Source organism: Salvia hispanica, chromosome 3, assembly GCF_023119035.1.
Source record: "Salvia hispanica cultivar TCC Black 2014 chromosome 3, UniMelb_Shisp_WGS_1.0, whole genome shotgun sequence".
Taxonomy (NCBI): domain Eukaryota; kingdom Viridiplantae; phylum Streptophyta; class Magnoliopsida; order Lamiales; family Lamiaceae; genus Salvia; species Salvia hispanica.
Genome location: NC_062967.1, coordinates 49631643 through 49646540, shown reverse-complemented (window position 1 = coordinate 49646540; position 14898 = coordinate 49631643). Strand labels below are relative to the sequence as shown.

At 33.5% G+C, this 14898-nt stretch overlaps 1 protein-coding gene across 3 annotated transcripts; it reads right to left on the bottom strand.

Moving 5' to 3' along the window:
• Window positions 1-431: 431 nt before the first annotated feature.
• Window positions 432-4708, bottom strand: LOC125213670 (auxin response factor 9-like). Of its 3 annotated transcripts, none has more exons than XM_048114333.1 (14): window positions 4264-4708; window positions 4048-4169; window positions 3825-3920; window positions 3630-3686; window positions 3374-3526; window positions 3187-3271; window positions 2974-3064; window positions 2723-2887; window positions 2528-2641; window positions 2360-2432; window positions 2094-2270; window positions 1573-1983; window positions 1299-1486; window positions 432-869 (listed from the first exon to the last, which is right to left on the bottom strand). In XM_048114333.1, exons 1-14 carry the CDS (start codon window positions 4316-4318, stop codon window positions 761-763), a joined length of 1896 nt encoding a protein of 631 aa, XP_047970290.1. In that variant the 5' UTR covers window positions 4319-4708; the 3' UTR covers window positions 432-760. The 3 variants fall into 3 exon arrangements, with proteins under 3 accessions (XP_047970290.1, XP_047970289.1, XP_047970288.1); XM_048114332.1 differs by having other exon boundaries at window positions 1573-2027; window positions 2117-2270; window positions 4282-4665; XM_048114331.1 differs by having other exon boundaries at window positions 1573-2027; window positions 2117-2270; window positions 4264-4627.
• Window positions 4709-14898: the final 10190 nt, after the last annotated feature.

Genomic DNA, 14898 nt, shown 5'->3' with positions numbered 1-14898 from the left:
TAAAAAATACTTAAAAAAACAATTTAATGAGCAAAATAATTAGATGACTAATAATCAGAGATTAAGCCTAATCGGGTTAAAATTTAGCTAATCGACGATTAACCGTCAAAAATTGACGAAACCGTAAAAAATGGACCTAATCGACACGGACTTCATTTGTTATAAACCCGTTTTTCAAAAAATAAATGTTTTTGACCAAATTCGTATTTCGGCCATATATTTAGGACCAAAATCAACCTTTATTCTATTTTTAATGCCAAATGAATATTTAAAAGTTGTCTTGTATAAAACACACATTTTCGCTGCTTCAATAGTACCTTTGTAGGTTTATTTTAGCAACATGTATAACCAAATCACATGAAAAAATATAGATGTACAAAAATAGGAAATGAAACGCAGTTTAGAATAAATCATCTCATTAAACTCAGGAGTTCAACTAACAACAATAAACCTTGTGATTATGATGATAAATAGTCTCACAAGAAATAGAAGCGCTAATTCAACAAACACAACTTTTTTGCCAATATACATCAAGAGACGAGCCCACATTCTCCTAACCAACCAACAAACTCTAAATATGCACATAATCTAACCAACCTACACGAGGGGGATGATCCGCTCTCGTCATACCTTAAAACAAGCCGACAGATTCAAAAAATCGAGACACGAACTAAGCTAGTGCCAGTTTGCTAGTTAACCACATGAAATTTTCGATCCCTTCTCCAATGGAACAACGGGAAAGCCAATCAAGCGATAGAGTTTAATCACCAAGATGTTGCGTGATGAGGTTTGTTCCTTCGCATCCTTTCATCTTCTTTACCTCCTGGCTCGAACAGATGAAAATCCTACGAACCATGTTGACAAATTCTCTGCAAGAATCACACAAACTTAAGAAAAAGTTCTCCAATGAAGAGTGAATTTATGAACATGTGCAGTCATTTCAAAGAAGGGTTCATTGCTGACGAATTCTATGCAAGAATCACACACGAACTGAAGAAAAACTACAATGCAGAGTGCAGTTTTGTACAGTGTACAGTCATTTCAAAGAAAGGTTAGTTGTTTCGGAAATAACACAATGCTTACCTGGATTGGCAATATTAGGACATGCTTTTAAAATGATAATTATCACACCACATTTACTTTTTTTGCAATTACAACCTTTATTTCAAGGTATATATGAGACAAAATAAGGCAGTATTGTAATTGCAGCGTGTTAAAAACCACGTGGAATATTGCAGAATTTGGTAAATGTTGTGTTGTTTGTGGCAATTGACCCTTGAAAGAAAACGAGCACTTACAGCCATGGATCGTCGCCCATAAGCATCATGTCCCCTTCGTTATCTGTAAACACAATTTCCCATTTATCTCGAGGCTGCAGCTCTCCTTTAATCTCGAACATCTCTTCAAGTTCAGTTATGAGCTCGTCATACCCCTTCAGCATGGTCAAGTCCACTGCACGGCCAACTGCAATCCCTTGCATTTGCACCTTGTCCACAACAGTTTGGTTCAAAATCTCAAAAAAAAATATCAGAGAAAATGTATATTACAAGATTTGAGGCATTTATCGAGTACCTTGGTGCGACTTCTGGAGAACTGACCGTGTCGGCTCTGAGTGTCCTTTCTTGGTGCTCTCGACTGTTTTGTGACAAATCCTTCACCTTCTTGTGGTGCGTCGTCTGACATCATAGAAGAATTCTCAGCAGGTGGCAATGTTGAGGGATTATTCAAGTCAATTCCGAACAATCTGCATGTCACAGCAGTATCCGGTTTCCTCTCGGTCTGGCAGGACACAGGGCTACTGATCTGTTTCACAGAACTCAGAGCCGACGAATTTGAAATAATGGACCAAGCTGATGCAGTTTTACTCTCTTCTGCTTCTTCAGTTATTGTATTAGGAGGAGCGGCCGTACATGTTTCTGCAACAGATCTAGCCGTGTGATTGCCCTTGTGTCCTTCAAGACCATGATTCGTCTGATGTGACTCCTGAGGCAGATTCCAGGCAGCCGACACAGCAGAAGTCTGATTATCTAAAATCATGGCACTAAAAGATATAAAGCACACAAAATGCCAAAAAAAATGTGTGAAAATGGTACATTTATTGGAAGGAAAATCGAACCAGAAACTGGGATTTCAACACGAGGACGAGCTCTTTTGTGCTTTGACATCAGTGGTGGGGATAGGTTGGTTGGTACAGATGCCACAAATGGTTCGATTTCCCAAGGTGAAACCCTTTCTGGTCTTCGAATTGATGCAGGTTCGTCCCATTGAACCTAGGAATATCATAAGAGAAACGGAAATTTTTAGTCTTGAATCAATAACAATTGAATCCAAATAAAGGGACCTCAGCACAGATACCAACCTTCAATGACCGCCATTTAGAATCTTCCCAATGAGAAGAGATACTCTCGACCCCAACGATTGTGCCTGAAAACCTGATTGCTCAGGCGAAAAGAAAGAGAGGAGCTAAGAAACTCAGCCTACAATTCTCAGATATTCTCTGATCGTGTGTGACTTTGTGCCCACTAACCTCCTTTCAGGAGAATCCTCCCCCTCAAAACGCATCTTGAATCTCATGCCAACTCCGAATCTGTGGTTCTCAGCTTCCACACACTTATTCAGTCCTATGATGAACTGACTTGTTCTGAAAAGTTACAATAAAACCCACATAATAAAAAGAGAAACACGATACACATGCAGCAGATCATTGGAATGTACAACAAACCTCGGCTTGTAATAAACGACAAACAATGTTTGAGTTAAGAGAGCATGAGATGCCGTTGCAAGCACTCCTAGGTGCATGCTCTGACTAGAAATCACCGACGAGGGAATTGAATTTTGCTGGCGAGCGTGATGCCTGACCCCAACACGCAATTCTCCATTCTCTCCCCTAGAGTGAATGCCATTGCACAGCGTCAAATTCAGATATGCAAAAAAAATCAAATCAAATTAACTGCAGATTAAAAAAGTTTGTACCTCAAAAACACGAAAGAATCTCCAGCAACTAATCTCTTAGAAGTAACGAACGTACTCCATCCTGTCGTAAGCAAATGTCTCCGAGGCTGACCTGTGCAGTTTACATGTCAAGTTTATTGAATAAGTTACTGCTCACAGATCAATCATTGCAAGGCATTCTTTTAAATCAAGGAAAACAACTCGTATCAACAATCCAAAAGAGCAAAAGATTACCTCTAAATATGTGCTTAAAATGCCACTCGATCCCATGGAGATCCTTGGCGATTAGTTCCTGAGTTGGCGTCTGCTGAGTCATATCCTGGTTTTACAGAACAAAATCAGTTAAAACAGGGCCCCTATTATTCTAAAGTGCAATATTAAACAGAACACAGAGCAAGCAAGGAGAAATAGACAATCATACCAAGGGAGGGAGGCATTCATTAGCATGTTTCCGAAGAACAGAGAATCCGCCATGGGTGCTTGTATCCGAGGCTGTCAAAACCTTGCAGAATGAGTGAACCACAGGCCTAGGGGGCTCATCACAAGAGATATCAGGACTTCTTGGCTGAGTTTGCTACAAATAGTGTGACCATAAAATTCAAAACAAATCTCTTCCAAACCCCACCAACATCAAAATCAAATATTTAAAAACACAGAGGAGGTGTATAAATGCTTACATCTGCTTCAGGCATCAAAGTAATTTGTGCATAAACCTCATCAGTGTCTACTTCAGTCTACACAGAAGAAAATCCATTCACTAACTAACTCTTCACAACCACTAAAGAGTATAATCAATTCACAAAGTATAATAAAGCATTCACTAAATTCCAATATGTTCCTGAACACTCAATGTTCGATTTAGGGTAACATACCAGCAGATTAATGTTGAAAACACTGCAAAGAATCTTTGATGGAAGATTGAACAATGGTATCCTTTGATTCAATTCTTGGTTGGTTGAAGCCTCCAACTAACAAAAAAATCACAAGTAAGCACCAGATAAAATATTAAAATCAACAAAGAAACCCTCAAAACATAAAATTCAAGCAATCATCACAATCACACACATAAAAAAAAAAATCCAAACAGAAACTCACTTGTTCCATATGCCCTTGTGGGAAATAGTAAACCTTCTCTCCAACCTGAGGAACATCCACCAAGGGACCTGCACAAGCCCTCCATAATTCCTCATACATTACATCTTTTGCTCCACCACCCCCTAAAATTATAAAAATCAAAGTTTCAACAAAAAAACAAGGTAAAACTCAGAAATTAGGCCAAGATAAACTGAAAGGCCATTTCAAAAGTTTGACCTTCAGCTGGAAAACAACCATATTGCTGCTGCGACAAAGGAACTCTGTTTGCCATGACTACACGTTTCAGCTTCAAAAAATCCACTCTTTATGAAATTCAACCAAAACCCATGTCCAATTTCGCTTATTTCACAACCAACCTTCCACTGCAGAATTAAACTGGTAAATTATGCCTTTTTTCAGTGATATTTGCTCCTCTATTTGGGTGGGAAATGCATATGAAATGAGTGGGGGCAAGGATCGTGAGCAACGGCGCTGCAGAATCCCAAGAAACAGCTGAACATACGCCTCAGTCTCTCTCTCTACAAATTGTAAATGTAATGAGTAATTTGTTTCGGTTTCACAGAACGTGGTTAGGTTGTCTCCTTTTTCACTGCACAACCCACAGTGCATTTGGTTGTCACTGTAGTTAGACATATCTAACCATGGTTGGTAACCAGAGTTGGGCATTTCCAGTGAGGCGTGATGACATTTCCTGTCGGGAAATTTTGTGTAGGCCCACCTCTTCTTCAACCCCCTTTTTTTCCTTTTATTTTTCCTTTATTTTTTGGAGTTAACCAATTATCCACCTCCACCATTCCATTTTATAAAGAACTTAGAAAATGTAAATAAACAGGTAATGCAGTTGTCCCCCTCTTCTTGATTGGTATGAGCTAATTGTTTAATTTATTCATCATAAATGAAGCCTTCTCTCCTCGCCTTTGCTTGAGTATAAAAATGAAGTAGATATTCTAGTACTGCTACTTTATATTTTCGCCTCTTGTAAATTGGTGCATATTATTTTATTTCATTTCATTTTATCATAGTCCATAAATTTCCAGCAAACTGTAATTTTTAATGTTAAGGCTAGGGTAATAATTTGCCATGACATAGGAGGAGTATCACTTTACAGAGCAATTAAATTGAACTTTAAATCTCTCTTTTAATAAATTAATGTGTGCACCGTTTGAATGCAATAAGTGTCTTTCTAGTACTCCACCTTATTCCTTATAGACTACTTAGAATATGATATAGTCTCTTGCTATTATTAAACTAAACATATTTATACAGTGAGAAAGTGTTCAGTTTGTAAAATTAGTATTTTATAATTAAATTTGTATTATATAAATATTTGATTTATGAGATTCAATCTCATAATTTAATTTTAGATGAACAATTATATAATAATAGTTATAGTCGATCCTTTTTATTAAATAATTTCACAACGTAATCCTAGATTATTTATTGTTATTTTATTAGTAAATCACAAGCCACCTAGTTATATTGTTCGTGGCATATTCTATTTACTTGCGTAGGCTTACATATATTAGTGCCCTTGATGCCGCAAACTTTAGATTTCATTTACACTATGCAGGGAAGTTGGTGTTCCACTTTTTCCGATATATTTGAATTCGAAATTTTTAGCATTAGACATCAACTACTCCACTAATTGATCAATTCATACACACAATATGATTTAAAGTACTTCATTTTTGAGATAACATATGGTTTACTTCTCTACTAATAGTACTCCACAATCCACATGTCTCAATTAATGCAATTTTTCACAACATCCTATTTAAAGTGATACTCCTATAAAATGAAAATATGTCATTTCTAATTATATCTATCAACTTTATTTTATATTTATTTTATTCAAAAAACTATATATTATATAAAATCTTGTGTTGTAAAAGGAAATCTTTTAAACTAGGCGCACGTAAAGTATAATTTACTAATTATGTATCACCATAAATAAGCAAGTTGCATTTTTCTAGGATACCTTACCTAAAATGAGTTATTTTCCTCGATCAACTTTATTTTATATTTATTTTGCTCATAAAATATTTATTATATAAAATCTTGTGTTGTAAAAGTAAATCTTCTAAACAAGGCAGGCGTAAAATATAATTTACTAATTATATATCACCATAAATAAGCGAGTTGTATTAGGATGTCTTACCTAAAATGAGTTATTTTCCTCTTTATGAAAGAGTAACAATTTTATTTTTTCTTACTTTATTGTTTCTTTACTTCTTTATTTTATAATTTTTCTATTTAACTTTTTAAATTTTATTTTCTTAAATTTTGTGCTTGAAAGAAGTGTCTTGCTATGTTGCTCATAATGAGACATGAGATGGAGAACTGTGGGAGTACTTCTTTTTTTTTCATAATAGTAAAGTCACTTATTTTCGACATGCAGATTAAGAAAATGATATTAAATATATTAAATGATAAGATAATAAAATAAAATAAAAATGAAAAATAAAGAGATAAAGTAAGAAAGTGAATATAGTAAATAGGGAGAAAAGTGTTACTCTTTGTAAACAAGAAAACAACTCTACTATAATAAAAATGCCGCGAAATAAAAAATAAATTACTACTCCCTCCTTTTCATTTTAGGAGTCTCATTTGAGTTCGATACAGATTTTAAGAAATGTAAAGGAATGTTGGTGAAAAAAGATAGTGAAATGTGAGTCATAATCTTTTATATTATTTTTATAATAAAATATGTGTGAAAAATATTAATGGAATGTGGAACTTAATACCGCTTATGAAATATTTCAATTGAAAATTTTAAAATGGGACATTGAAAATTGGTAAATTGGGTCCTAAAATTGGACGGTGGGAATATTTTTTTACTATAGTATGGAACGAGTACTTCTAATTTAGATATCATTAAATATATTGGGCAACTTTTACCAAGTCTACATGCTAGTTATATAAGTGGATCATGACATCATAAATAGCGAGTATTAATTATGATGATAAAAAAATAAATGAGCATTAATTTTGAATAAGGTGAGAACTGAGAATAGTACTCCTAGTATTAAAAAAAATGAAAATAAAATAATAGAGTACTAGGAGAAATGGATTTGGATTGGCTGTCTGCTCCGCAGCAGGCAATGGGGATGGCTCCACATCAACCCTGCAAAGAATTTCCGCCGTAGATTTCACAAATCTTCACTCCCACCAACGTTTGACCTCAACGGCTGCATGAAATTACATGATCGCCACTACCCGGTTGGGCCCCACCCGACCACGTGGGTCGTGCACAGTTTGGGGTTTTGTTTGGCTGCAGGCTGAGCAGCTCAGAGATCAGTGGTCCACGGTACTACATGTCATCAAATCCTTCCACGTGGCGCGGGGCAACTCTATGATTATTGATTCTCTCTCATAATTCATCATCGGGTGTACGAGCTCCATGTGAGCCACGTCAATATTTTCTAGTGGAAAATTCATTTATCAATACTTTGTGTATTTTTTCAATAAAATTTATTAAGGCTAGAATTAAGGTGATGTTTTACCTTATTAATTGTGAGTACATCTACTTTTCGGCTCTATAATAATTCAGTATTATTTCTTAAACTCCATCGCCCCATTTTAAATAAATTATTTTTCTTTTTGGTCCATTTATTTAAAAATAAAAAAATTTCATTTTAATAAATTTCTTTTTTTTTTATGAGGGGAGACCTATAATCTATTAAAAATACATTTTCTTTCTATCTTTTTCTTATTTTATCACAAATTAATATACTGAAATATAAATAAACACGATATTAAAATACTTTATCTGTCTCTGAAAGTTTGTGACGCTCTTTATTGTGCTACTGGGAAGGTTGGTGTCTAGTTCTATTCTATATACATATCAATAATTTATTCAAGAAAATAATTTCAACCTCGTATTTAAGTTGAAATGCTGCTTGTGCAATGAGCTTTCTATGTTGAACTCTAACACCTCTACACAGCGAAGTAAACGAAACGTTGAATCAATACTCATTTTTGTTAATAGTATAATTATTAAGATAATTATATTAGTAATTAGTATTTTAAAAAAAATATGAGGAATTCTTGTGAAAATTGAAAGCGCGTACAATAAGTTCAAAGTTTATCTAGAAATGAACAATTTTAACCTTTCATATCATTTCACATTTTTAACTAAATATAACTATGCTAGTCTACTACTATGTGCTATGCAGATCATGATATTCGTGGACAACTAATCATGGTACATATATTATGTCGGTTTGTAAAATCTAAATAATTTGGTATACTATTTCTAGTGAATGATTGATTCTTTCGACTTTCTTTAATAGTGAAAATTGAAATTAACACAACAATATATAAATAAGAAAACGAATTACTTTCTAAAGTCATATTCCTCGTCAACAAAACCCAATCTTCTACTATCACAGTACTCCTAGGGATGTTCAGTTTTGCAAGATTGTATTCAGAATTAAATATATAGTGTGTATAGTTCAAAAGATAACTCAATATAAAATGAATAATCAATATGGGATAATTAGTCATAACTAACCCACTATGACTAAAATAATCTCAAAATTTTATCCTAAATTATATCTTGGTACTATTTTATATAGGAAACCAAACACCACCCCAGTATATCATTGAACAAAACTCCGATCTTATAAAATCTTAAGTTCAAAACATAGGTTACATGATTAGCTAATACACAACGCCACTAGAATAAATTGCGTAATATTTTTTGCATTTTATTTAGTTGAAGTTTGTGGAAAATATGCCCATGATTCATTCTATTCTCATGTCACATGAACCATGCCAATATTCCTAACATATATACTTCACCGGTTCCTTAAGAGCATCTACAATGGATGTCCTAGTGGATGCCCTAGTGGTTGTCCCATTAACACGCCCTATCTTTCTACAATGGTAGAGTCCTAGTGAATGCCTTATTTATTATCTATTTTTCATTTTAATTTTTTTTTTATATATATATATATATATATATATTTTAATTTTATTTTTAATTACTACAATACCAAAATATATTATATCACCACAAATGCAAAAAAAAAACTACATTACTTAATTAAAGAAAAAACTACATCATACTTAGCTAAAAAAACTACTATTAGTATGCCTTCAATTCGTATAGTTTGCCGCTAGCCGCTATGCCATGTTTCTGTTTTAGAACTTAATTTTGTATTGGGTTTAATTAGGGTTCAAGAATTTTTTAGAAAAAATGCATTGATCGGGCTCGAGCGCTTACCTGCAGTGGATGCCCGATCGGGCGCCTGATCGATCGGGCTCGAGATCGGGACGACCGATCTCTCAGTTGTCGTCGAGCGCGCCCGACGCCTGCAGTGGGTGCTCGACGACGCTCGAGCTCGATCTCGGGCGATCGGGCGTGAGATCAACACCCATTGTGGATGCTCTAATAATTGATCACTTTAATTTTGAATTTTAAAAAATATAAAAAAAGTGGGTTAAAAAAGTTAGTGAAATATGAAAATCATTTATCAGTTTTATACTAATAAAATATATGTAGAATCAGTTAGTGAACGTGAAACTTACTTACCATTTATAGTAAAAAAATAAAAATAGACAATTAACGGGGATGAACGATAATTAATGGGTGATGGAGGAAGTCCATTTTTTAATAGCGCAGTCTTATTAAAGCAGTTGAGTCTATTTATTTAAATAGTCCCTAACCTAATCTAGTTTGCAATCAATACAACATTTAACATAATTTGTTGGTGGGCAAAGTTAACAGGACAACACATTAATTCAGAGTATTTATGTAGCAAATAAATGTATTTGTATGAACTAATAGAAATATATAGGGGTGTGATATATGCAAAACTATATTTTAAATACAATACGCATAATCAAAACACACGGGAGGCATGACTAGATCATTGCTAGTTTATTTGTAGGTTATTGTCGGTAAGAATGACCTAAAATGATCTAAAAATGATCTCAAATACAAATTTTATAAAATGACTTAAATCTTATTAATATTAATGATCTTTCGCATTTTTAGTTAATTATTGATCATCGAATCGCCTAATCCTATACCACGATTTGGACTGCATTTCCGTATTAAGATGCATTTTTATTTTGATCATTTTTTAATGTATATATATATAGAGTCCCATTATCCACAAATCTACTCTTAAAGACCGAACCACCGAACCCTACCAAATTAGGGCTTTTAGATCTAGTTTTTTATGGATAAGATACATAAATTTATAAATTATTTTCGCCTTCATCACGAGCCTATTTTAATTCATCCGAAGGTAAATAAGTCATACTAACATGTTACGAAGATTTAACTTCGTTCCAGAATATATTACTTCATTCTAGTAGGTTTTTACTTCATTCCACTAGGTTTTTACTTCATTCCAGTACGTAAATGTGGTTTCGCCGTCGCGTGCCGTTCTTTCTCTCTACAATATCTATCACCAACGCCATGACGCTAATATGGTTTAATAAACACATGGAATAATGTAATAAATTATTGGAATGAAGTATGTGTAGAAGCATTTGAAGTACAGAATGAAGTAATAAACCTATATAATGAAGTAAAATGGGCTTGTAATGAAGCCGAAAAAATTTTCACAGCAGCATACCTCATCAAAAAAAACTAGATCTAATGACCCAGATTTGATCTCTAGTTCGGTCTTTAAAATTGGTTCGACATTGATCACAAATATATATATATATATATATATATATATATATATATTAATTTTAGACAAAGGTTTTTTATTTGAATTTCCATGTGTAGATTTAGAGAGGGGTTCACGTGTCTTGTTTAGATTGGAGTCTACTAATAGTGTACACTAGAAACAATGTATAGTAGATTACCCTTGAGTCCATCACTACTATAATGTAAAAACACACTACCACCCTTATATTTGAAGGGTTCTTGTTTTGTTTTTCTTTTGCCACGATCGATTCAATGGTATACTATAATTAAGGAGTAATATACAACTATATTGTATTTGTCCAATAATAACTGAATATCTACAAACACGGGTCATATTTTAATGAGTATGATTTAATTTTAAATGTGTTGGTTTTTCTTTGAAATTATCTATGATACAAAGATACACTAACCGAGCGTAATACAATCGAAATGAAGAATGAAGATAAAAGTACAATAAACTGAATTGAAATAACAAGACAATAATCGAAACTGTAAACCGTAAAGATGTAAGCCGAGTCGAGGAGTCCTCTTTCTGCAAAACGAGATACGCCCTGGTAGTGCTCTCGGATTGACGTGTCGTCCAAAAGATAAAAAGACTTCGTCTTCTTCGTTGCAGCACCGCAAACAGAGCTTCGACAAAAGACTATGCAGAGAGAGGGAGAGAGCTATGCAAAATGATTGCAATATTATTGTGTAGAGAATGCAATGGATGCATGCCTTTTTATAGGCCAAGTCCACTCATTTGAATTGATGGAGTCAATACCCATTATGTGTGTCATGCTAGTTTGACTGTAACCGCCGGGGGTTACAAGCCGTTACGGGTTACAAACGTCAACCATGGAGGATGAACCTGGACGGATGTATCTAGACACCTCTCACGTAGTTGTTCATTCCAGAAATGTATCTGGACGATCCGATCAATGTGCACGCATTCTACGAAGCTTTGTCCACATGCTAATTTGCTACATTGTTTTGTCTACGTGTCCAAAATAGATAAATTAATTAATTAATTAATTTCATATCTCCATATATCGTGACATATTTTAATATATTATTTCTCACTCACCGGGAATCGGTTTAGAGAAAATGAATGTACCACAATCATCTACTTGGAGCGTAGATTGATTATAAATTATTTAATTGTTTCAAAATTAAATAATCTGTCGCTTGTACGACCCAGTCTAATCGCGTTGACCGGACCACGATTTCAACAAAATGTTAGGCATTAAAGCGTATAGATGATCACCTTGATGTATAAGCTATTGGTATAATTCTCACTATTCACTGATCTGTAAGTTGTAGTTCAATTTTCATGGATATAATATGGTCTAATTTGTACTAGTAGTACTATTTTGATTGCTTAATACTGGGCGCATTATTTGTAATTTGTACATTGTATTATTTCAAATTCATGACATATAGTATATGAAAAGTAGGAGTATATGATTAGTATATCTAATATAACATATGTCAAATTGCAATGTCATCTTTGCTAGCGTTTGTCATATTTGCTCATGCACAATAAAGCCCCGTTTGATTAACGCTAAACAACTAGAAGTTGCCTATCTCATGTTTTTCAATGTTTGGTTTGCATATTCGATATTCTCGCAAACTCGAAAAATTATTTGTGACTTGACAATTTTTACATTTGTAATCTCAAACTCGTGGTCAACTCTATCGAGGGTTCCCTACGATTATTTTTATTTTTTTATTTTTATTTTTTATAATTTGGACATTTGTGGAGGATAAGGATTACCAATGTATAACGGATAAAGATTATTTATCCCCCCACTATCGCATTGAGCTCTCCTACTTCGTGGTTTTGTGTATGAAATCATGTGGTTTCCATTATCCTTTAATGCCTTTTCATAACAAGCAATCAAATAAGCCCTAATAATTAATAATAATAAAAAATCACAACTTTTGAGTTGCATCCGTTTCTATTATAATTCCATGCATGTTTAACAATTTTACAATCATAAGCACCCAATTAATTCTAGACAAAGGGATGTGATCAAATGAAAACTCTAAATATTGTACAAACTCAAAACTATGATCTAGACCATTGAAAAATGTCAACAGATCACAAAAAAGCATCAACAGGAAAATGTCAACAGAATTTCAACGGTAGTCAATGATTGATGCTCTGTTGATATTGTGTTGATACTGTGTTGACATTAAAATTTTGAAATTTTAACTGTGTTGATATTGTATTGAAACTGTGTTGAAGCTGTGTTGAAGAGTTTTGAGTTTGTACAATATATAAGTTTGCATATTATCACTACCCTCCAGGCAAATGGCCAAATTTCAACATATTATTCGTATTGTCGTGTACAATAAGGGCATAATTTGATACATAATTTACAACATTTTGATGGGAATTATTTTCCACGCAGGTTGAATCGATGCCCTAAAAAATTGATGAAATGTCAGATTATTTTTGTCTATTCTTTTTGGAAGTGTAGATTGCAAAATTGTTAAAGATGGTGGCGAAATTGAAACAATAACTTAAATACGTGGAAATACAAAATGATCCACCTATGTTGATTTTTAAGACTAGTATAGTATCCTTTTAAACATAAAAGTAATCAATCAATCCTACTTATAAAGCACTAGTATTTCTTTCCTTATAGTAGTAGTATATCGATTTTGTGTGATATGGCCTAGATATATAGCTATGCGAATTACACTTTCCATAAATTTGTTGCACACAAATATTTGAAATATATTAATGTGTTGGTGCTTAGAATATTTCCAAGAAAAGAAATAAATAAAACATAATTTTATGGTCAATTGAAGTATGTGGATGGGAAATGATGTGTGTCCGGAGGAGCACACTCAAAAGAGACCGGTTCGCCTTATGCCGGATAAAAGTGGATTCAATAATGTTTTTGTGACCCCATCATAATTAATAATCAAACTTTTGTGTTTCCTGTTCAACCATATGTCAATTATAGCCACATACACCTAAATAAACATATACTCCTACATAAATGAAATAAATGGAAATCATATTATGCTAAGTCCAACTAGTTTGGTGAATTGTCATGTTCATAAATAATGACAATGGTAGAATAGAAATTGGTAGGCTCAAATATTGTGAAAAATGTTTGCAAAGCTATAAGTTGATGATGCAAAAGTTAATGAAAATAGAGAGTGGGTGAATATTGATAATGAATCACAACTCTAAATAGTGCGGGCCTAAGATGATGCACTGTGAACTGAGTGATAACTCAAGAATCCGAATCAATGAGACAAGGTCGATAGACCCAGGGGCGGAGCCAAGCCAGGATTTTACTGGAGAAGGGGCAAAAGTATAAAAATTTTATGTATTCGAGAAAGGGCATTTAGTGTGGTTAAAATATATAATTAAAAATTTATGTATAAATATATAAGAAAATGAGTGGATGAGGAGGGGCAATTACCCCATGTCCTCATAAGGTGGCTACGCCCCTGGATCGACCCCACCTGAATCCATCATTGCTCATAAACAATAGTTTTTCTGATAATCGCCGTTGGATGTTTGTGTAAATGTCTCTTTTCAAATGGATAGGAGATTTGAAAGTAAAAGGTTATACCGGCACTAATTGCTTTCATATGTCTTTGTCTTATTAAATAGAGATCAAATTTAGCTTTGTATCAAAAAAATATCCAACACGATAGGTACATCGTCCTATATCAGTGTGGGGGTGGTTCAAAAGAAGACTTATAATTAACATTTGTAACTTATGGTATGTGTATGTTAACTTTTGAATGGAGTAGATCTTATAGTAATAACTTGTGCTAGATGGTATAATAGTATGGTATGTTATCGGAATTTGTTTTGATAAGAAAGATGACATATGAGAAGATATGTAAAATAAGATAAGAAATACGGGCTTCATGTCAAGATATGTAAAGATAAGATTTTTTTTCGTTGTTGTTTGATAGAAAAGAAATTATCTAATTTTGTGTAGTATATTAAATAACATGGCTTAACTTGACAAATTGGTGGGTTACATAAACATGGTTAAAGTTATAATTTTGATAAGATTGGATAGGACCCTTATCTTATATTCAGCTTTGAGTTAAGCTTAACTATGATATCAAACAATTAGAAATGCTCACATATAATTCTCTATCTTGATATTAATGTATTTGGAATGAGACATTGACCCATGTTTGACAAAATACAAATTTGT